Source organism: Globicephala melas, chromosome 11 (assembly GCF_963455315.2).
Source record: "Globicephala melas chromosome 11, mGloMel1.2, whole genome shotgun sequence".
Classification (NCBI taxonomy): domain Eukaryota; kingdom Metazoa; phylum Chordata; class Mammalia; order Artiodactyla; family Delphinidae; genus Globicephala; species Globicephala melas.
In genome coordinates this window covers 67,921,341-67,946,241 of record NC_083324.2, presented here as the reverse complement: position 1 = coordinate 67,946,241, position 24,901 = coordinate 67,921,341, and the positions used below count along the sequence as shown (strand labels likewise).

The following is a 24,901-nucleotide window of genomic DNA, read 5'->3' as shown; positions in this document are numbered from 1 at the left end:
TCGGGCTAATTCTCTTGGCCGGGTTGGGATCAGCTAACCCCGCCATGTCTCATGTGCCCAAATGTACTTCCCTGCACTGCTCTACCTTCTCCATCCCTTCTCTGCTACTTTATGCTTCCTCTCCCTCGACCCAACCTCGTACCTCTCCCCTCCCTCCCAACCTTTCCACTGTTCCCTCTGGAGTGGTTCTGTGGTTAACAGACTCTCCCACATCTTCCACCTCTTCACAGAACATTCTCTCCATCTTCTTGCCCTTACTGGAACCTGTCAACTCTGAAGACACTGTCCTCCCCATTTGTCCCTCCACCTTTGATGAAAATCTTTGCAGCTTTAACAACCACACCCTCTGGCCCCATGCTCCTCCCCTCACTGTCCCTGCCAAGTGTCCACCTGCCCCCACTCACTGAGCCTCCTGCCACCTTCTGGGTCTCTTCAGTATCCCACTCAGCATCCTGACCTCTCAGTTCCTTGACCTCATCATTTCTGAAGACCTTCTCAACTCCACCCCCTTCTCTTCACTTGCCCAGCAAACCCCCAGTGCTAAATGAATCCAAATGTCCTCCTTCTTTTACCTATTCCAGGCTGCTGAACAATACTGAGACCATCACACAGTTGCCACCACGGTTTAGCCATCACCAGCCTCGACGGAATAGTCAAAGTCACTGAGGAATCCTTTCCTTAGCCCTCTTCCTCAAATTTCTGCCACTCTGCTTAAACCTCTCCTCTAACACCTTCTTGCTCCTGAGGTCACTTTGCCTCCTTAGTCAAAGAGAAAATAGAAAGCATCAGATGGGAATTCTCTCAACTTCTTGCCACCAAACCAACAAACTCACTTGCATTCCTTCCTTGTTATCCTTATCACAATGGGTGAGGTGTCCCTCCTCCTGCTTGGAGTGCATCTCTCCACTTGGGAGCCATCCCCTCCTGCCTCTTTTACCCCTCTCTTGTATCCTTGTTCTCTCTCTCTCTCCTGGCTCCTTCCCACCAGTATTTGAATGGGCTCAAGCCTGTCCTGTCATTACAAGAAGAAGGAAGAAAATGTTTTCTTCTTACAGCTGCTCCTCCAACTTGCTTCTCTTCTTCCAAGCCAAATTTCTTGAGAGAATTACCCATGTTGTCCATCCTCATTCTCTGTCTCTCCATTTCCTGGTCCCTCACTCACCCTGCAATCTCGTTCCTCCACCTCCCCACCCACTCCACTGAGACTTCTCTTGCCAGTTGTCTCCTTGCTGATGAAGCCATCTGACCACTTTTGGCCCTATCTTACTTGACCTCTGGCAGCATCTGTCCTTCCTTCCTCCCCTCCCCTCTCATCTTCCACCACACTATGCATTCCTGGTTTCCCTCTTTCAAGCTGTTAGGATGTTAGGGGACTCGCTACAAGGGTCAGGGGGATCTGGAGGGTGGTGATGCACAAGCAAATATAGCAGAATCCTGGTGAGGATGGTTTGGGAGGAAGATGAACAGATGGTGGTACTGGTGAGGTTCACAGGAGGATGGGATATTCTATGATGGCAGTTGGAAGTAAGAATCAGAAGCTAACACTGGGACTTTCGATGAATCAGTCCGTAAGTAGAGACGAATAGTTGCATCTATGCAAATGGCTGAGGTCATCAGTGAAGGGACCAGGGCCAAGGGCAGAACTTGCCTGAGAAGAGGCCACAAAGTGGGCTGGGAAGCAACCCCCTGAGAGGTAGGAGGAGAACCGAAGAAGGTGATGGATGGAAACCAAGGTATGAAGTGAAGTTAGCAGGAAGGTCACTAGATTTGGTGGCCTTGGAGACAGCAGTTTCAGTATAGTGATGAAGCTGGCCAGATTACAAGGGCCTAGAGGATTAGTAAGGAAGGTAACCGTGGGCAGAGACCAGAATTACAAGGGATGTGGTTGAGACTGAAGCCAGTGCATCTAAGTGTCTCCCCCACAAAGGCAAGAAGGATGGGTTGTTATTCACTTGGAGGCATTTCTAAGGTGTCAACAGTCCTTCTCTGGTTCTGGGATTCGGGGTCAGGGTAGTGAGTGCTATCACCCAAATTGAGGTTTGGAGGCCTGAGAGGTTCCTTCAGACATTAGGGGCAGCTCTGGTTTGGCAAACAGCAGCTCGGGCACACGCTTAGGATTGTTACAAGATTAGAAGAAATCCCCAGACCCTTCCAATGCTAAAGTTCTATTAATAACCCTGGTGCACTCTTCTGCCCAACAAACATCATGCTTTTATCACCACCCTCAAGGCAAGCATTCAGAAATCGCTGGTAGCTGCCGACGTTGCCCTGAAAACAAACACACAGGCAAGAGGTTGTAGGTGATTTTTACAAGAACAAAAGATAACGGGACAAAAATTATCCATCTCCTTGCTTCAGTAAAATCTCCTCTAACTGAAAATCTTGATGTGTAGTAGTGAGTACTAAGCTGTCGCTGATTTCTGCTGCAACAGACGGGCGTGGCTGGTCAAGACACTGAGGAACAAAACAAGAAAAACTAGCACAGTCTGGCATCCGGATGGCATCACGTTCCAGATTGAGTTAAACATTTGGAAAACAATGATATTGCACCGTTCACCCTCACATCGAGATGTGAGACCTCGAGAGCACGTCCAGCCTCTGCCGCCCTTTCCTTAGCAGCGCCTGCGAGTCATGCCGCACATCGAACGGCAAAGCGAGGCTATCGATGAAGAGGTTCTGGAAGTGGAACGCAGGCAATCCGCTGGCTTGAAGTCAGGCTCATGACCACTCATAATCTTTAAGTTTAAACACATCCCTACCTATGACACAGACACAGACACACACACACACACACACACACACACACAAATCAGAATCTCAATCACGTGTGCATGACGCTCTGAAAAGGTACACCTGTGGGAACAAGCGACCACAGAAATCCTTTGAAAACCCTGAGCAGCACAGTCTTAAACAATATGTGAGTGTGTGTGCCAGTGACTGCTGGGAAGCCCCAGTGGAACACAAAGGTTCTACTGGGCCTGAGTAATCTGCTGGGAGGCAAATGCATGCACTGCCCAAAGCCGTGTCATTGAACAGATGCTACAGGGTCATGGGTACAGGGAGCTTGACCACTTTAATAATCAAATCTAATTGCCACCTGATTGAGCTCGTCCTTTGCTACAGAAATGATTGTGAAGGGGGCTGAACGTACCAGATTAGTTCCAGGGTGGCTGGCTGACCCAGCCTCTTCAGTATGACAAAATATCAGGCTACCATAAGGGGACGGAGCAGCGTGAGCTCAGACACAGACTAGGGGGCAAACAGGGCCTGTCACCTGTCCCTGCGGTGGTGTGCGCCTCAAAGTGACTTAGGCTTGGGGGGCACTCACCGGAGGCATGATGGGAAACACACATCAGATCGTATCAGATGCCACATTAACATTATAAGAACACAAAACAAATGGTCATAGGTGAAAAGAACATTTTCAAGTGTTTTAAAGTCTAGGTAATTTTCACTAGACATATTTGTGATGAAACTATGACCTCTTTTCAAACTGCATTGTGTTTTACTTAAACGTGGTTTTTAAAAAATTAAATAATTTATTTAAACGTTTTGAGCCAAAAAAAAATTATTTCATTGAAGGGGACTGGATTAGAAGATATAAAACCCAGGAGACACATCATATTGAGAAATCAGTCACAGGTGTCAAAAGGTGATCAGAGAGGCTTGCTGTAATCTCTATGCTTTCCAGATTTGGCCAGGTGAGATGGAACAGAAAGTGATTTGTCTCTCATGTCAAGAGAAGGAAAAGGAAGCAGAGAAATGATTAGTATGTAGGGAAAGTTGACCTCCACTCTTCTGTGCTACAAACAGAAAGCAATCACAGATAAGGGTATGTGTCTGGAGCTCGCGTGTAAAGGTAGGATGCTCGAATAAGTCCAAGATTTTCTGAGACATGGAGAGCCATGAGAGAAAGAATCAAAGCTCAGTTTAAGAACAGAAATGAAGAAAAAAAAAAAAAACGAGAAAGGATTAGTATTATTACAAGTAAAGACAAATAAGAAAACTGATTTGTATTTATATTTCTTTAAATGTTGCTCTGGTTTGTAGTATATCTTAAGAAACAGTAACAAAGATTAGTTCATATTAATACTTGGCTATTGAAAGTCACATTTCTAATGGGACAAAGCAATCACTCAAAGAGATTGTGTGCTGTGATATATGACTTAGCTACGTCTATGGAAAGCCAGGGATGAACCAACCCCACTCCCTTGGCTTCTAAATATCAAAACTACACTTCATGTTCTCACTTTTTAAAAATATCACTGATCCTCACCCCTTTGCCAAACCCCAAGTCTGCCAACACACCTCCCCACCTGGATGTCCCACCAGCACAAGCTGACAAATCCAGAGCTCCCTGCCCTTCCTCCCAGCTGGCCCCTCTACCAATGCTCCCTGTCTTGTACCTGGCCTTCGGTCTCAGCCACTGCCAGTCCCCGCTCTCTCAAAGGTCCCCATTTAATCACTCCAGCAAATCTGCCTCCTTCTCTGCACCTGGTTAAGGTCTCAGGCTCTCTCCCCTGGATCCGGTAAAAGCCTCAGCGCTGTGGACATCCTTCTTTCAGTCGACAGTCTGCCTCCACCTGGGGTTATCTTGTGATCTTTGGTGACTTGCTGTTGCCTTTATGATGCAGCCCAAACTCCCCTGGAACACTTCACACCCCAGCCTCACTCCCCAACACCCCTGCTCCTGCTTCCCAAGCTTGGGCCACATTGGGCTTCTCTCCCTGGACATGCCTTGTCTCTGCTCTTGCCTCTGCCTGGGATGCTCTTGTCTCCAGTCCCTGCCTCTGCAAACTCTGCTCACTGCCTCCCGTGGGAAGCTCTTCTCAAGCTTTGCCTTGGCAGAATTGATCTTTCTCTCCTCTGTGCTAGTGTGGTGCTTCGTCCTCACTGGGTGGAGCATTTATCAAATTATGTTGAAGTTGCTAATATTTCTGTCCTACCAACCAGATTATGGACTCCTTTAGGGCAGGAATTAGGTCTCAAATCTCTCTCTATTGAAAGCACCTAGCAGAGGGGCTGGCAAATGAAAGGTGGTTGAACAATCCTAGTTAAGTTAAATACTATTTCTTCAGACTCCCAAGCCAGGAATTCCCTGGTGACAACTTACTCAAATTGAGGGCTGGTAAGGAGGAAAGAGACTCATAAGTAGACACACAAAATCTGAGAACCATAATAAAAAAATTTCCTCCCAAAATTCAACGGAAATTCTGGGAGAAAAAGATAAGTGAAATCTGGGGGCTGTCCTTCACAAATCTAAATTCTTTCAACATAATAATGTACCATGTATAATCTAAGTTCATAAAAACCACCATGGTTAGTGTTTTAAATTTAGAAAATGTTAAGGCATTTGAAAATGCATGAAGTGAATGAATGTATGTGCCCAGAGGACAAATAAATGTCTACTATTTATTGAAGTATTATTTATACAAAGAAAAGTGCACAAATCATAAGTACACCGCTCCAGGAATTTTCACCAAGGGAATACAGCCCTGTAACCAAGATCCAGTTCAAGAAGCAGAACATTTCCAAACACCCAAAAGCCCCCTAGTGCTGTTTTGCAATCACTGCCCTCTCCCACAAGGGGAACCATTATTCTTACTTTTAAGATCTGTTTTGCCTGTTTCGATTCCTTGTATAAATGGAATCATACAATATGCATACATTACAATGTATACCTATGTGAACACTGTATACATACTTACAATGTGTTCTGTTTGACTTCCTTCACTTAATATTATTTTATGAGATTCAACCATACTGCTGTGAGTAACAATAATATACCCAAAATCTGTAAGTGTGAATGCTTCTTAAATTGTATAACTAATGGAGCTATAAGGTGCTGAACTGTAAGGACCCCAGCATCTCTTCACTCTAGCCAAGAATTACTTAAAAAAACTTTCCATGTTGTAGTAAGGCCCAAAATTGTCATGTTTCTAAACTTTTATGAACTCTATGAGATCTAGTCAGAAACTTATTCAGTAAATATTTCTAGAATGGAATGAAGGAATACATGCAGTGGAATCACAAAGCACTTTATCAGGGGAGAAAAAAAAAAAGCTGAGCAGGGACAGACTCCAGAAGTTCACTGAATAAAACTTTTGCCACATGATCAATTTTAAATCAGTCTCATCTTCTGAACTCTAGGCACATTTTTTTGCATATTTTGGTGCTTCGTTTTTGTCATTTTCATAAACATTTAAAAACAGGTTTGAACAAAACTCTTCCACTATTTCACATTGTCCTAACCACGGACTTGCTTGCTGAAGTGGGTGAGAAAAAAAAAAATGGAGTTTTGCCCCCATCTTGTGGAAGCAATATGGCAGGAAGAATTTCAGACTGAATTTGTAAAACAAATACAGCAGAAGCATCTGTTGGCCTCCAATTCTGAAAGCACACGTCCAGCATGCAGCAAGCCGTACCTCTGTGTTGTTCTGTATAACATACATTTATCACACAGTGCCACTACACAACTATCCACAACTTCCAAGTTTGCCTACTCTCCTATGAGCACCTACCTTGGGGATTAAAGAAACCGGTCATCCAAAACACACTGGGCCTCCCTTCAAATATCCAGGTGGAAAACTGAGCATTTCTTTCCAAGAGTTCAGTAAACCAGAAGCCCAGCGTGGATGAATCCCAGGACACTCTCTTCCAGATCTGAGGTATGCGAGCATCATACATATTGTCCAGAGCATCTCTCAAGTTCTGGAAAAGAGGTAAAGTTAAAATCTGAGGAAAAGAAAAACCAACAAAAGAGGGAAACGACTATTGAGACAACAATAGCTCACCTCACTCATAATGATCGTTCCTTCAATGGCCAATTTTAGATCACTCAGGCTACTGCGAAGTATTGAGATGACTTTTTGCATTCTGTCAATTTCTTGTCTGAGAAATATGTTCATTGAATTAAGATGTCCCATCTTCATCAAACGAGCTTTCACCTAACGCAAAGCATGCAACACAATGACAGAGAGTTTTAAAAAACCATCTGCCACTTCTTTTCCAATGACCTCTCCTTTCTCTATTCCTTTTCTTCCTCTGGATGTATCTCTACAAGCCCAAATGAACTCTAAAATATCTCTTGCAGCACCAAATTTGCCATTAAATTCCCCATTTTCTGGGCTTCAGAAACTACTGTTCAACTAAAATGATTTTTATTTCCTACTGATTGTACTTAGTTGATAATTGGAAATGTACTATGAAAAGCTGAAATAAACTTATACCATTTTTCCCTTTCAAATGATTAAGTACTAAGTGTCAATTAAATACCCTTTTGCAATCTAACCTTTATAAGAGCACAGTCTGGAATACCTTCTTTTCATAGTGCCTGCAGAATTGTTATCAGAAATGTCACAGACAGTTAATATAGCCCAAATCTTTACAGAGCAGTTACCAATAACTATGACTGGCTGCAGGTTCCTAAGGTCACTACTGCCCTGGCTAGGGTGACTAAGGAGAGTCTTTCCTAATCTAATCAATGAAAATATTTGACTTTGTGGGAGGGCCATCAAGCACCTGTTCCTTCTTGTATATAATTTATTGGCCATTTTGAAGAGATCAGTATAAAATCATCTGGTTGTGGGAACAATACAATATAACAATTATTTGGAAATAAGCCAGTATATATACACATTTCAATTTAGTGACATATGCCCGAGAAAAGATTGACTACGAATATTGGCAAGAACTCATAAAGAGATCTGAACTTTCTGCTGGCCACAGTTGAAGAGATGCCGGAATAGGAGGGGTAAGAATAGACACATGGAGTGGGAGAAAATTTGGAGTGAGGTACCAGTCCACACAATCACCAGAAAGCCAGTAAACTGTAGCATTCTCTGCTGGAGATGCCCACTACCTCTTCTTTTTCATTTTTTATTTATTTTTTTATTTTTTGTGGTACGCGGGCCTCTCGCTGTTGTGGCCTCTCCCGCTGCGGAGCACAGGCTCCGGCCGCGCAGGCTCAGCGGCCATGGCTCACGGGCCCAGCCGCTCCGCGGCATGTGGGATCTTCCCGGACCCGGGCACCCACTGCCTCTTCTTGAGTCATGGAATATTAGAGACAGATGGGCTTCAGGCTCATCTGGACCATGCTCCTCATTTTACAGAACAGGTTTTCTGGCATGGTGCTGATGTTTCCTACTCAGCAACGAACACCTCTGCTTAACTGCAGCTGGGCAACTGCTAGTATGTGAGGGATGAGAGGGAAGCAGTGATGTAAAACTGAACACCTGGATGGGACTACCTGCGCAGGTAGAGCAAATGATCTTGAAATCCCAGTCAAACATGCCAGTGGAGGGCCCTAACTCAGTCTGCCATACCAACCTTCAGGTATTCACCTAAATTCCTGGTTCTAGAACTTACATTTTTGCAGGCTCCGCTGCCCTCTTCTCATCTTGAGCCCCTCAGCCTCCAGTGGCTAAAGAGCCTATATAGCATTCTCTTTAAATCAGGACTGCTTTGTGGAAATTCACACTTTAAGGAAAAGGGAAATTATGGAAATGCTTTTGCAACCGGCATTAGAAATTAAGCCCTGGTGTTGGCTACACTATCAAATCAATAGCCTGGGTAGCTTTTAGTGTGCTAACAGCCCCAAACAAATCCCCTTGCCCTACTTAGGTTTTTAAAAGAGTGGCTTCCCTTGCAATAGACACATGCTTAATGTGTCTTAAAACTTAGGCTCTAGAAAATCTAACTTTAGCACTGATTTTACTTGCTTATTGTTCCAGCCTAAAACTGTCTTTCTGTTAATAAGTGAAAGATCTGCTGTAGTCTTATTTAGAATTTTTGTTATGTTTCTGAAACCAGGTAGTCTTTTCTACACGAATGTTTTTAAGTCAATAGTATAATTACATTTCAGTTAACTAAATTCACTTTACAGCCACATTTTTCAAAACACATCTCTTCTGTAAAATAAAGGACACTAAAAAGTAAGTGATCCTGGAAGAGGAAGCTGTTTTAGATGTCTCTTGGTACAAATTCCCTCCCATCTAGCAATCCGTTTAGGGACATCCCTCACTCAGTGCCTGCTGGGATGTTGCCGGAACAGAGATCTTGGTGAAGTGGCCCCGACTAACCCTGAACAGCTCAAATTACCCCAAGGGTCTTGAAATCCTCTTCTGGTAATACCAACCTGCGGTCTAGTCATACAGAGTAAATTTTATCTCGCTTTCACATGCCGGTTTTTAAAATCTGTGAAGACAGGTATTATGCCTCATCTGTCTTCTGAAGATCATTTACAATGAACCACAGAAAGTATGTGCTTATAATACCTATCCATTTAAAAAATATTTTCTCCCCTGACTATAAACATCTCTATGTGAAGTCATTGATTTCGGTATCTTAGCCAAATCCTTGGTACCCATCTACACAACGGAAGCAAAAATTGTTTTAAGAAGCAAGAAAACGTTTTTTATTGTTGGGGGCACTCACTGCAGGCGGGAGGGCTGTAGCCCAGGTAGCCTCGGGGCTCCCAACTGATAAGTGCATTTCTCCCAGACTTGGGGATGCAGGACAGGGTAGACACAGGACCATAGTCATACCTGCATTAGGACATCAGCCTCTCACTTTTTGGTTGAAAAGCTAAACTTGCCTCAGCCCAGCCTAAGGCTCAGGTGAAGCTCTAACCCAGGGCAGTGAGGGGTGGAAGCTGAGAACAGATGAGAGGAAGCCCTGGATGGCCAGAGGGCACGACCCTGTTTTTCTTGCGGGAAGAAGGATGGTGTATTACAGAACTTTCAGACCGTCCAGAAATTTTACCACAATTAAAGATTTATTTAGATGAGTTCTCAAAGTGCGGTCTGGGACCCCTGAAGGCCCCCAAGTTCCTTTTAGGCAGGTCCACAAAGTTGAATTTTTTTCATAGTAATACTACGACATTATTTGACTTTTTACTCTCCTTCTCTGGGGAGTGTACAGTGGAGTTTACCAGAGGCTACATGACCTGTAATACCACAACAGACTGGATGGAGAAGCAGATATGAGGATCCAGCTGTCTTCTATTAAACCAGACATTAAAGAGATTTGCAAAAATGTAAAACAATCCCACTTTTCTCTTTGAATGTTTTTGTTTTGGAAAATATATTTATTTTTAAAATATAAATGTTATGCTAACATGTGATGGGTTTATTAATGTTATTTCACAATAAATTAATAAATATTTTTGAAAATTTTTAGTTTACATTTCTAATATGTTAAATACCAGTAGTTATAATCCATATAAACAAGAGCTACTTGGGGTCCTCAATCATTTTGTAAAGGGGTCTTGAGATAAAAAAAAAATTTTGAGAAAAACTGATGTTGATTAACAAGCAAACATCTGGGAGGTTCAAGAAGTAGAAACTTATTGCCATCCAAACTGGGTAGTGAATTCATTTAAATGGCTTGCTTTCCTATTACCTGGCTGAGTGGATTGAGAGAATGAAAAGTATGTAGGGCAAGAGACAGAAAAAAGGGCTAAATTTAAATAATGGACAAAGCAGACTTGGGTAAGAGAGGTGGGGAGAGATTCCCAGTCCAGAGGATTAAGATATCTGGAGACCCAAAGACAGAGGAACCCAAAGATGGGGAAAGGGTACAGAAAAGGCAATTGAGAGAGAAAGTGGAGTAGAAAAGATTGTAATTTTGCAAGATGCTTGAGCAAGGGTAAGAGAGAGAAGACCAAAAGGTAAAAAAGAAGAATTGAGCAGAGGGAGGAAGGGACTGACTGAAACATGCTGTCCCGGGACTGTGCTCAGCCTTGTGGAACCCAAAGACAGCCCTGTGCATCAGGCGGAAAGGGTATCTCACCTCATGTGGAATGTAATCAGGAGGCAGCTTGCTCAGCATATCTTCGGATAACCTATAAACGATGGCTTCCCGGGTCTCTCCCATGCCACCTCCACTCTCTTTGGGTTGAATGTTGGTAATTGTTTCAAGAACAGCAGAAGCAGTGTTACTCTGATACCTGACAAAAAGAACTGAACTGTTCAGAATGTGGCATGGAAACATATCTTCAGAGATAATTATCAACGTGAAAATTAAATTATGAATAACTTAAATCAAATCCAGCCAAAAAAGGGGGAAAAAGGAAAACTTTACCATCAACATACAGGAATGAAAAAACTAGAGTTCCATTCTACTTCCTCCTATGAGGACATCAAGAACATCTCAGAAATGAAAGCTCTCCATCTTCAGGGAAAGATTCCATGAAAGTCCTTAATAATCCAAAGCAGTGCTAGCCAATCTTGCTGTAGCTAACCTCACGCTGGACAAGAAGCCCACCTCCTTTTATTCTCCCCTACTTATGGACTGGCGCTAAGAATCTGCCATTATAGACAATTTGTTAGCTTGAAGAGCACTGCTCATATGTCTTCACTGAGTTATAAATTATTAAAATTTCTTTGGTCTTTTCTGTTTTGTTTCTTACTTTCCCACTTGTTTTATGATTTCCAAAGTGTTCTATTGGCACCATTTATCTAAATGCAGCTACCCATCTTTAAAATTCACATATTCAATAAAGATTTACAATGCACCAGGCACTGAGCTAGGTGTTAGGATATGGTAGTGAATAGCTCCCTGACTTTGTCCCTTTCTTTAGTGGAGGAGGGGGACATTAGTCAATACCACTGTAATAAGTGCTATGGAAAAGAAGAACAGGATGCTTTAAGATAGTATAGTCTCTCTTTCTCTCTCTCTCATTCTCACTCTCTAGCTCTTTTTTGTTTTGTTTTGTTTTGTTTTGTTTTGCGGTACGCGGGCCTCTCACTGCTGCGGCCTCTTCCGTGGCGGAGCACAGGCTCCGGATGCGCAGGCTCAGCGGCCATGGCTCAAGGGCGCAGCCGCTCCGTGGCATGTGGGATCTTCCTGGACCGGGGCACGAACCCGTGTCCCCTGCATCGGCAGGCGGACTCTCAACCACTGCGCCACCAGGGAAGCCCTCTAGCTCTTGTTTTGAATTGACCAGATGCTCTGAGGAGCACGAACTTAGTTTTGGTCCCAAAGTTGCTCGGTCGACCAGCAGTCTGAACACACAGATATGCGGTGCGTGTGTGCACATGTGGGGGTTTACTCTAGAAGATCAGGGAGGTTCTCTCTTAAAATGTCATATGTAAGCTGAGACCTGAAGAATAAGCAGGTCATCCAGGCAAAACAGAGTGGAAGTGGGAGGCAAGAGAGGACATTCAAATAAGAGGTAAGGCTTGGAGGCGAGAAGGACTTCACTGCATTTGAGTAACAGAGACAAGGCCAGCAATGCTGGAGCCAGAGAGTTAGAAGCAGAGATGAGGATGGAGATAAGGTCAGGGCCAGACCATGCAGGGTCATGTGGGCTGCTTTAGGCAACCACAGAAGACTTCCCAAGCAGGGGTGCAGCATGACCAGATTTAAATTTTTCTGTCTTTCTTGAACTCCTAATTTACCATCTATAAACATTTCACAGTTAAACTGTTTTGAGTTACTGTTCTGTTTTGTTTGTAAATTTTGTCTCCTGTTCAGATGTAAACCACATTTACATCTCCTTTCGTAGACGTTAGAGGCAAATTTAAAAGGAATCCAACAAATGCTTGAGATTAGTGATTTGTTTTTCTGTTTTATTTCCTTGGACATAAAATAAACCTTGGTAATATGGCTATATGTATAAAAATTTTAATGTGCTTGCCTTTTAATCTAGCAATTTTACACCTAAGAATTCATTCTAAAGAGAGAATCAGACATTTTAATTTCTGACAGTACAGTGCAATTGTTACCCTGAACAACTCTCCTGAAAACAGCTAAAAATGCTGGATAAGATGTGAAAAACATTACTGAACTGGCAAGAAACTAAGAAATCCAGAGGGTCAAACAAAATATAGAATGAAAACTGGAATCCAGAAACATAAGCCAGATTTTACCAAGGGGGCATCAACTAAGCCCTGGTGTTCTTGCGCATCTGTTGGGATGGTACAATGAGAGAATAGGTAACCCATATGCCCAAGGAAGAAAGTCTAATAGGAAACTCCTACATAAATCTGGGACTTCATAGGGCTAATCACTTAGTATCAAAGTCAACTAGAAATAACCCACCTGTCAGAAGGGGATGGTAGGTAAATTGTTCTACCTAGCTTGGTGGGAAAAAAAAAAAACAACTTTCCTAAGAATTCTTAATTTGTGACATTAATTAGCATTCATTCATTTACTTGTGTGATTTGAAAAACCTCAAGCTAAAGATTTATTTTCAGGTGGTCCCAGGAAGACACAGGTGGCATCTGGTGGATGTGAACATAAATCTTTCCTGGAACAATATGCCTTCGACCCAAGTCTCAAAGAATCCAACAGTTAATTTCCAATAAACATGAGCTCAAGGTCAGGAGTTAAAAAACTCATAGAGAAACAGGCACTGTGAGCAAGAGCCAACTAAACAAAAGGAAGCAGAACCAGACCTGCAAAGATCTCCGATAGTGAATTTTCAGGTGCACATTATGTTTTTACTATATAGAAGAATAAAAAGGTGATTGAAAATATAAGTATGAAACAGAAACTATAAACATGAATAGCATATTTGAAAAAGAGCCAGATAGAACTCATGAAAATTACAAAAATTAAAACCTGCATTAGTTTTTTTTTATTGATGCTGTAACAAATTACCACAAAATAAGTGGCTTAAAACAACATAAATGTGGGACTTCCCTGGTGGCGCAGCAGTTAAGAATCCGCCTGCCAATGCAGGGGACACGGGTTTGATCCCTGATCCGAGAAGGATCCCACAAGCCGTGGAGCAACTAAGCCCCTGCGCCACAACTACTGAAGCCCGTGCGCTCTAGAGCCCGTGTGCTGCAACTACGGAAGTCTGTGCGCCTAGACCCAGTGCTCCGTACAAGAGAAGCCACCACAATGAGAAGCCCGCAAACTGGAACAAAGAGTAGCCCCCGCTAGGCGCAACTAGAGAAAGCCTGCGCGCAGCAACGAAGACCCAATGCAGCAAAAAAACAAACAAAAAACACACATAAAGGTATTATTTCACTGTTCTGCAGTTAATAAGTCTGATATCGGTCTCACTGGGCTAAAATTAAGGTGAGCAGGCTGGGTTCCTTTCTGTAGGCTGTTGGGAAAGACCCATTTCCTTGCTCATTTGAGTTGTTGACAGAATTCACTTTCTTGCAGTTGTAGGACCATGGTCCCCAATTCCTTGCTGGCTGTCAGGTAAGGACCCTTCCTAGATTCTAGGGTCCATCTGCATTCCTTGGTTCATGGTCCCCTTCCTATATTTTAAAAGCCATCAATGGCAGGTCAAGCCCCTCTCTTTGAATCTTTCCTCCTTGTACCATTTCATCTCTCTGACCCACTCTTCTGCCTCCTTCTTCCACTAAGAGCTCATGTGATTAAATTGGGCCCACTTGGATAATCTAGGATAACATCCCCATCTCAAGGTCCTTAACCTTATTAATATCTATAAAGTCCTATTTGTCACATAAGGTAACATATTTGCAGGTTCTGAGGTTAGGATGTGGACATCTTTGGGGGAGGTGTCTACCTAATAACAGTTAGTCATAGCTTAAACAGCAGATTAGATATAGCCAAGGAAATAATTAGAAAACTGGAAAATAGATCTGAAGACCTCATCTAGAATGCTGCAGAAGGGAAAATAAATGGGAAATATAAAGAAGAGGTTAAGAGGCATGTAGGCTAAAGTGGTAAGCTCTAACATACATCTCAAAAAAGTTTCAGAAAAATAGAAAAAGGAGAATAAAAAAGAGATAATAACTGATGAAATAATGGCTGAGAAGTGATGAAAGATTAGAATCCTCAAGTTCAGGAAACTCAATGCATCCTAAACAGGAAAAGCAAACAAATAAGTAAATAGAAATCCATATGTAGACATATCACCATGAAAATGTTTAACCAAAAACAATGTTTAATCAAAAACAAAGACATGGGGCTTCCCTGGTGGCGCAGTGGTTGAGAGTCTGCCTGCCGATGCAGGGGACATGGGTTCATGCCCTGGTCTGGGAGGATCCTGCGTGCTGCGGAGTGGCTGGGCCTGTGAGCCATGGCCGCTGAGCCTACGCGTCCGGAGCCTGTGCTCCGCAACAGGAGAGGCCACAACAGTGAGAGGTCTGCGTACCACAAAAAAAAAAAAAAAAAGGTCCCCTTCTGCCTTTTCTTATAGCATATGGAATGAGAGTATTACACCTCTCTTTTTTTTTTTTTACATCTTTATTGGAGTATAATTGCTTTAAAATGGTGTGTTAGTTTCTGCTTTATAACAAAGTGAATCAGTTATACATATACATATGTTCCCATATCTCTTCCCTCTTGCATCTCCCTCCCTCCCACCCTCCCTATCCCACCCCTCTAGGCGGTCACAAACCAACTAGCTGATCTCCCTGTGCTATGCGGCTACTTCCCACTAGCTTTCTATTTTACATTTGGTAGTGTATATGTGTCCATGCCACTCTCTCACTTTGTCACAGCTTACCCTTCCCTCTCCCCACATCCTCAAGTCCATTCTCTAGTAGGTCTGTGTCTTTATTCCTGTCTTACCCCTAGGTTCTTCATGACATTTTTTTTTCTTAAATTCCATATATATGTGTTAGCATATGGTGTTTGTCTTTCTCTTTATGACTTACTTCACTCTGTATGACAGACTCCAGGTCCATCCACCTCATTACAAATAGCTCAATTTCGTTTCTTTTCATGGCTGAGTAATATTCCATTGTATATATGTGCCACATCTTCTTTATCCATTCATCCGATGATGGACACTTAGGTTGCCTCCATGTCCTGGCTATTGTAAATAGAGCTGCAATAAACATTTTGGTACATGACTCTTTTTGAATTATGGTTTTCTCAGGGTATATGCCCAGCAGTGGGGTTGCTGGGTCATATGGTAGTTCTATTTGTAGTTTTTTAAGGAACCTCCATACTGTTCTCCATAGTGGCTGAACCAATTCACATTCCCACCAGAAGTGCAAGAGGGTTCCCTTTTCTCCACACCCTCTCCAGAATTTATTGTTGCTAGATTTTTTGATGATGGCCATTCTGACTGGTGTGAGATGATATCTCATTGTAGTTTTGATTTGCATTTCTCTAATGATTAATGATGTTGCACATTCTTTCATGTGTTTGTTGACAGTCTGTATAACTTCTTTGGAGAAATGTCTATTTAGGTCTTCTGCCCATTTTTGGATTGGGTTCTTTGTTCTTTAGTTATTGAGCTGCATGAGCTGCTTGTAAATTTTGGAGATTAATCCTTTGTCAGTTGCTTCATTTGAAAATATTTTCTCCCATATTGAGGGTTGTCTTTTTTCTTGTTTATGGTTTCCTTTGCTGTGCAAAAGCTTTTAAGTTTCATTAGGTCCCATTTGTTTATTTTTGTTTTTATTTCCATTTCTCTAGGAGGTGGGTCAAAAAGGATCTTGCTGTGATTTTTGTCATAGAGTGTTCTGCCTATGTTTTCCTCTAAGAGTTTGATAGTTTCTGGCCTTACATTTAGGTCTTTAGTCCATTTTGAGCTTATTTTTGTGTATGGTGTTAGGGAGTGATCTAATCTCATACTTTTACATGTACCTGTCCAGTTTTCCCAGCACCACTTATTGAAGAGGCTGTCCTTTCTCCACTGTACATTCTTGTCTTCTTTATCAAAGATAAGGTGACCATATGTGTGTGGGTTTATCTCTGGGCTTTCTATGCTGTTCCATTGATCTGTATTTCTGTTTTTGTGCCAGTACCATACTGTCTTGATTACTGTACCTTTGTAGTATAGTCTGAAGTCAGGGAGCCAGAATCCTCCAGCTCCATTATTCGTTCTCAAGATTGCTTTGGCTATTCGGGGTCTTTTGTGTTTCCATACAAATTGTGAAATTTTTTGTTCTAGTTCTGTGAAAAATGCCAGTGGTAGTTTGATAGGGATTGCATTGAATCTGTAGATTGCTTTGGGTAGTAGAGTCATTTTCACAATGTTGATTCTTCCATTCCAAGAACATGGTATATCTCTCCATCTATTTGTATCATCTTTAATTTCTTTCATCAGTGTCTTATAATTTTCTGCATACAGATCTTTTGTCTCCTTAGGTAGGTTTATTCCTAGATATTTTATTCTTTTTGTTGCAATGGTAAATGGGAGTGTTTTCTTGATTTCACTTTCAGATTATTCATCATTAGTGTATAGGAATAACAGAGATTTGTGTGCATTAATTTTGTATCCTACTACTTTACCAAATTCATTGATTAACTCTAGTAGTTTTCTGGTAGCATCTTTAGGATTCTCTATGTATAGTATCATGTCATCTGCAAACAGTGACAGCTTTACTTCTGCTTTTCCGATTTGGATTCCTTTTATTTCCTTTTCTTCTCTGATTGCTGTGGCTAAAACTTCCAAAACTATGTTGAATAATAGTGGTGAGAGTGGGCAACCTTGTCTTTTCCCTGATCTTAGTGGAAATGCTTTCAGTTTTTCACCACTGAGGACAATGTTGGCTGTGGGTTTGTCATATATGGCCTTTATTATGTTGAGGAAAGTTCCCTCTATGCCTACTTTCTGCAGGGTTTTTATCATAAATGGGTGTTGAATTTTGTCGAAAGCTTTCTCTGCATCTATTGAGATGACTATATGGTTTTTCTCCTTCAATTTGTTAATATGGTGTATCGTACTGATTGATTTGCGTATATTGAAGAATCCTTGCATTTCTGGAATAAACCCCACTTGATCATGGTGTATGATTCTTTTAATGTGATGTTGGATTCTGATTGCTAGTATTTTGTTGAGGATTTTTGCATCTATGTTCATCAGTGATATTGGCCTGTAGTTTTCTTTCTTTGTGACATCCTTGTCCAGTTTTGGTATCAGGGTGATGGTGGCCTTGTAGAATGAGTTTGGGAGTGTTCCTCCCTCTGCTATATTCTGGAAGAGTTTGAGAAAGATAGGTGTTAGCTCTTCTCTAAATGTTTGATAGAATTCGCCTGTGAAGCCATCTGGTCCTGGGCTTTTGTTTGTTGGAATTTTTTTTTTTTTTTTTTTTTTGCGGCATGCGGGCCTCTCACTGTTGTGGCTTCTCCCGTTGCAGAGCACAGGCTCCGGACGCGCAGGTCCAGTGGCCACAGCTCACGGGCCCAGCCGCTCAGCGGCATGTGGGATCTTCCCAGACTGGGGCACAAACCCATGTCCCCCGCATCGGCAGGCGGACTCTCAACCACTGCGCCACCAGGGAAACCCTGGAATATTTTTAATCACAGTTTCAATTTCAGTGCTTGTGATTGGTCTGTTCATATTTTCTATTTCTTCCTGATTCAGTCTTGGCAGGTTGTGCATTTCTAAGAATTTGTCCATTTCTTCCAGGTTGTCCATTTTATTGGCATAGAGCTGCTTGTAGTAATCGCTCATGATCTTTTGTATTTCTTCAGTGTCAGTTGTTACTTCTCCTTTTTCATTTCTAATTCTATTGATTTGAGTCTTCTCCCTTTTTTTTCTTGATGAGTCTGGCTAATGGTTTATCAATTTTGTTTATCTTCTCAAAGAACCAGCTTTTAGTTTTATTGATCTCTGCTATCGTTTCCTTCATTTCTTTTTCATTTATTTCTTATCTGATCCTTATGATTTCTTTCCTTCTGCTAACTTTGAGGATTTTTTTGTTCTTCTTTCTCTAATTGCTTTAGGTGCAAGGTTAGGTTGTTTATTCGAGATGTTTCCTGTTTCTTAAGGTAGGATTGTATTGCTATAAACTTCCCTCTTAGAACTGCTTTTGCTGCATCCCATAGGTTTTGGGTCGTCATGTCTCCATTGTCATTTGTTTCTAGGTACCTTCTGATTTCCTCTTTGATTTCTTCAGTGATCACTTCGTTATTAAGTACTGTATTGTTTAGCCTCCATGTGTTTGTATTTTTTACAGATCTTTTCCTGTAGTTGATATCTAGTCTCATAGCATTGTGGTCAGAAAAGATACTTGATACAATTTCAATTTTCTTAAATTTACCAAGGCTTGATTTGTGACCCAAGATATGATCTATCCTGGAGAATGTTCCATGAGCACCTGAGAAAAGTGTGTATTCTGTTGTTTTTGGATGGAATGTCCTATAAATATCAATTAAGTCCATCTTGTTTAATGTACCATTTAAAGCTTGGGTTTCCTTATTTATTTTCATTTTGGATGATCTGTCCATTGGTGAAAGTGGGGTGTTAAAGTCCCCTACTATGAATGTGTTACTGTCGATTTCCCCTTTTATGGCTGTTAGTATTTGCCTTATGTATTGAGGTGCTCCTATGTTGGGTGCATAAATATTTACAATTGTTATATCTTCTTCTTGGATCGATTCCTTGATCATTATGTAGTGTCCTTCTTTGTCTCTTCTAATAGTCCTTATTTTAAAGTCTATTTTGTCTGATATGAGAATTGCTACTCCAGCTTTCTTTTGGTTTCCATTTGCATGGAATATCTTTTTCCATCCCCTCACTTTCAGTCTGTATGTGTCTCTAGGTCTGAAGTGTGTCTCTTGTAGACAGCATATATATGGGTCTTGTTTTTGTAATCATTCAGCCAGTCTGCGTCTTTTGGTGAGAGCATTTAATCCATTTACATTTAAGGTAATTATCGATATGTATGTTCCTATTCCCATTTTCTTAATTGTTTTGGGTTTGTTATTATAGGTCTTTTCCTTCTCTTGTGTTTCTTGCCTAGAGAAGATCCTTTAGCATTTGTTGTAAAGCTGGTTTGGTGGTGCTGAACTCTCTCAGCTTTTGCTTGTCTGTAAAGGTTTTAATTTCTCCATCAAATCTGAATGAGATCCTTGCTGGGTAGAGTAATCTTCGTTGTAGGTTTTTCCCTTTCATCATTTTAAATATGTCCTGCCACTCCCTTCTGGCTTGCAGAGTTTCTGCTGAAAGATCAGCTGTTAACCTTATGGGGATTCCCTTGTATGTTATTTGTTGTTTTTCCCTTGCTGCTTTTAATATTTTTTCTTTGTATTTAATTTTTTATAGTTTGATTAATATGTGTCTTGGTGTGTTTCTCCTTGGATTTATCCTGTATGGGACTCTCTGTGCTTCCTGGACTTGATTGACTATTTCCTTTCCCATATAAGGGAAGTTTTCCACTATAATCTCTTCAAATATTTTCTCAGTCCCTTTCTTTTTCTCTTCTTCTTCTGGGACCCCTATAATTCGAATGTTGGTGTGTTTAATGTTGTCCCAGAGGTCTCTGAGACTGTCCTCTATTCCTTTCATTCTTTTTTCTTTATTCTGCTCTGCGTTAGTTATTCCCACTGTTTTACCTTCCAGGTCGCTTATCCTTTCTTCTTCCTCAGTTATTCTGCTATTGATTTCTTCTAGAGAATTTTTAATTTCATTTATTCTGTTTTTCACCATTGTTTGTTATCTCTGTAGTTCTTCTAGGTCCTTGTTAATCCTTTCTTGTATTTCCTCCATTCTATTTCCAAGATTTTGGATCATCTTTAGTATCATTACTCTGAATTCTTTTTCAGGTAGACTACCTATTTCCTCTTCATTTGTTTGGTCTGGTGGGTTTTTATCTTGCTCCTTCATCTGCTGTGTATTTCTCTGTCTTCTCATTTTGCTTAACTTACTTTGTTTGGGTCTCCTTTTCCCAGGCTGCAGGTTCGTAGTTCCTGTTGTTTTTGGTGTCTGCCCCCAATGGGTAAGGTTGGTTCAGTGGGTTGTGTGGGTTTCCTGGTGGAGGGGACTGGTGTCTGTGTTCTGGTGGATGATGCTGGATCTTTCTTTCTGGTGGGCAGGACTGTATCTGGTGGGGTGTTTTGTGATGTCTGTGAACTTATTATGATTTTAGGCAGCCTCTCTGTTAATGGGTGGGGGTGTGTTCCTGTTTTGCTAGTTGTTTGACATGGGGTGTCCAGCACTGGAGCTTGCTGGTCATTGAGTGGAGATGGGTCTTAGCATTGAGATGGGCATCTCTGGGAGAGCTCTTGCTGACTGATATTATGAGGGGTTGGGAGGCCTCTGGTGGACCACCAATGTCCTGAACTCGGCTCTCCCACCTCAGAGGCTCAGGCCTGACACCTGGCCAGAGCACCAAGACCCTGTCAGCCACACAGCTTGGCCTTCTAAAAATGCATCAAACATCCACTGCATAGAAGTATGATTTTCTCCTGTTGTAATTCACTCAGGAAAGTTTCTAGAGATCCAGTGGTGTGGGCATGTCAAGCTCTCCCTTTTACAGCCATGAATAAGTTGCTGTATCTGGTCCTCCCTTTCCAGTCCTTGCAGACTGGCTCTATTAGGTCACCTTCTGACGCTCAGCAAGGCTGCTTACCGCTGCAGTCAGCAGCTCATTTCCCACCTTCTCCTCTGCAGTTAGGATGCCTGGCACCTCACAGGGCAAAGCCTGCAGCCGTCCTTGTTTGCTGCATCATGGAACTGAAACACTAGCTCTTCTCCGTTCTCAAGCCAGCTGAGTTCCCAACCTGAGATGCTTCTGTCTTCAGCATTTTTATCAACTGATTGGCAGGTCGAATCATTTTTACTGATTGATTGGCATCAGGATTCAAACCTGCATGTCCAGACAACCACATCCTCTCCAAAAGTCATAGCTAAGGTAACTGCAACTGCCACCAGGCTTTACATGCTGGATTTTGGGTCGTATATGGTGATTATGAGGGTCCTGTGTCAGAGCAGTAAATGTTTGTAACCCAACCAGAGTTGGGGTATTAACTCCACATGACCTTTAAACATATGAATTACACAATAAGGGCAATAAGATAAAAGGTGATTTTTAACAAATGAAAATTGATTTTGTGTAATTTTACATATAATTTTAATTTTTAAATTAATTTGTGGTGAGTAGCCTCTATTCAGATGTTGTGGTTTTAGAGTATCCCAAAAGACATTTATTTTAAAAGATGAAGATGTCAAGCACATACACAGTTGAACACATGAATAGAAAGCAAAATATTCTGGTAAAATGGCACCAAAGGCACTTGAACCCATTCCTAAATTTTGAAGTATGGTGTTATCCCAGTTTTAAAAAGTCATACGAAGTACAAGAAAAATGCAAATAACTCTAAGCAGGGAAAATCCTATGAAAATAGCTGATGGGACAACAAAATGAAGTTATCAAAGGTGAAGGATCCACATGCTGTTATATGCATTTTTCAGAAATCTAATTTCTATGTGATTCATAATATTCCATGATCTCATTGTAGCTTTAGATACAGTGAAGATAGAATATATGGGTGAATTGCTGTATTAGACAAGATGTAGGTGTCACTGTCATTGACATCTTACTAAGTATCATGAAATACAACATTAAATCTCTGACTTTATCATGAACTCCAAGTACCCACATTTCCATTGACTCCTAGGGCTCTCTGTTTCCTAAGTCAAACAAACCCCAAGCCTAACTCATTGTTTTAATTCTCTCTTTCCCTTCATCTGAACTGTTTCTTGCCCCGTCTCCTTTAACAATGTCTTCGCCGAACTGCCCAGCTGCCCAGCTTACGAATTCAGAGATAGCTTCCTCCTGATGTCATATTCCCAGCGCTTCTTGGTTTCCAAGTCCTACTTCCAAATCATTTCTAGCATCCATCTAGAAAATTTCAGCATCTTCGTCCCACTGCCTTCAGAACTGCCCCAAACTCTTTCCCATGACACCCAAAATCTTCAAAAGCCAATCCCTCATTTGCATCAGCCTCGAGGTCAGGTGACACCTCTCTTCAAGCCCCTCCCCTCACCATGCTCTAGGCACATTGGACTCGGTTCTCCACACACATCATACACTTTTACATCCTCATACCCTTCCTTGGATTGTCCCTTTGTCTTTTTTTCTCACTGAGCTTAATTGTTTTATTTATTTTTAATTGTACATATTGCAGGTGTACAACTTGATGATTTGATATACGTACACATCCTTCCTGCTCATTATCTTCTTCTGTCCTTGCACTCTGTCCTTCTTGCTGCTGTTCCCCCCACCCCCATACTGCAGTCACTTCCTCCCCACCCCTTCTCTAGGCTGAGAACTCCAGCACATCCTTTAAGGTATGACTGTCTCACTAGCTTACTTTGATCCCTAAGCTGGAATTTATTACTCCTTTGCCTTTGCTCTCACAGCAGAGTGTATAATCCCTCCTGATTTTAGAGTTTACCATATCGAATTGCACAACTATCTGTCATTCATCTATCTTCCCTAATAGACAATGAGCTCCAAGGGTAAGGACTGCCTCTTACTGATATTTGTATCCCCAAGCTGGCTAGAGAGTATGTTCTCAATAAATATTTGTTTATTGAATTGAGGCCAGCTGGCTTGGATTTTTTTGGATTTTTTTTTTTTTTTTTTTTTTGGTGGTACGTGGGCCTCTCACTGTTGTGGTGTCTCCCGTTGCGGAGCACAGGCTCCGGACGCTCCGGATGCGCAGGCTCAGCGGCCATGGCTCACGGGCCCAGCCGCTCCGCGGCACGTGGGATCCTCCCGGACCGGGGCACGAACCCGCGTCCCCTGCATCGGCAGGCGGACTCTCAACCACTGCGCCACCAGGGAAGCCCGGCTTGGATTTTATTAAACCTCAAATATAAAGGAGAGCAATTCTCCAATATTTAAAGGGCATGAAAATTTAATTATTTGTTCCTTCTTATGGTAAAAGTATAGTATATTATCATTGCTATCCATTTCCTGGCACCTTTCCATATACAAAGGGAAATATATATGTATACTCCTCAAAACACAGGCGAATCAGATAGATATAATTTAAATATGATTATATTTAAACACAGATCTTTAAAGTTTAAAGAGAAGAAAACGGCAGTAAATTCCCATTCATACTAAGAAAATCCTAGCTCATTCTTTATACCTGTTCTAGCTACAAATAAAAAAGGGGAAAGACCCCATATCTGGGATTCTCAGGAGCTCTCTCGGCTCACCTCCATCTTGAATCCTTTCTGGAAACACGCTCTGCACCAGTGACTGGGTGCCAACAGCACACGCCAGCATGGAAGCGACATGCTTGTTCTTGGCTGGCACTGATCACATTCACCAGCACTTTGGGGAGGGGTTGATGGATATGCTGCTGCTAGATTTCACCTAAGAAATCATTTTCATGAGGGTGATTTTATTTTTTATGAGGTGATCTGAAAACAGTCCTCAAGCTATGGATGGGGGCACAAAGCCGTGAAAAGCTGACCCATTTTGCATAAGAACTGGACAAGCTCTCCAGATCGTTGTTCCACCACATATTTTATTAGGCACAGAATGCCAGGGCTGTACAGCTTACCTTTCTTTTTTCCACAAGGTGGTTTTCTGTTTGCAAAGATAGGAAAGGCAGAAGCCTAGTTAGCTAGCTATAATGGAGAATTGTGAGTATCTCTATGTGCCTCAAAGTCCAAGGGCTTTCAAGAAAACAGTCCCCATAGACACTCTGAGATGAGGAACAGGAACTATAATACTTCATGAGCTTTGGTCCCGAGATACTTCTAGAAGAAAATCTCTCTTTGGGGTAAATATGGGAAGTGGCTCATATTGGACCTGCAGCTTTGTGGTTTGGGGGAGATGTCTAAGTCATCTCTGTTGGGTGGGATAGTTGGGGTCAAGAATAATAAAATGGAGCTTCCCTAATGGCGCAGTGGTTGAGAGTCTGCCTGCCGATGCAGGGGACACGGGTTCGTGCCCCGGTCCGGGAAGATCCCACCTGCCGCGGAGCGGCTGGGCCCGTGAGCCATGGCTGCTGAGCCCGCACGTCCGAAGCCTGTGCTCCACAACGGGAGAGGCCACAACAGTGAGAGGCCCGCGTACCGCAAAAAAAAAAAAAAAAAAAAAAGAAGAATAAAATGCAAACTAACTAAAAAACAGAACGGTGTATAAAATAAACAATTAACCATCTAATGAGACATTAGTGCACTATCACATCCAAAGCAGCCTAGATTTATATACCTCTTCACACATGAAATATCAATGAGCACAATTTTCTTAATAAAAATCTGGAGCTC

General features: G+C 41.9%; 1 protein-coding gene across 2 annotated transcripts in view; it reads right to left on the bottom strand.

Moving 5' to 3' along the window:
* The window catches only part of DNAH8 (dynein axonemal heavy chain 8), a 310,370-nt gene that overhangs the window by 8,381 nt on the left and 277,088 nt on the right, over positions 1-24,901 (bottom strand). For both annotated transcript variants that reach the window (XM_030870835.2, XM_060307337.1), the window contains 3 exons: positions 10,792-10,948; positions 6,795-6,947; positions 6,522-6,711 (listed from right to left, as the gene is read on the bottom strand). In XM_030870835.2, coding sequence (XP_030726695.2) covers positions 6,522-6,711; positions 6,795-6,947; positions 10,792-10,948 — 500 coding nt within the window. The remainder of the gene's footprint in view (positions 1-6,521; positions 6,712-6,794; positions 6,948-10,791; positions 10,949-24,901) is intronic.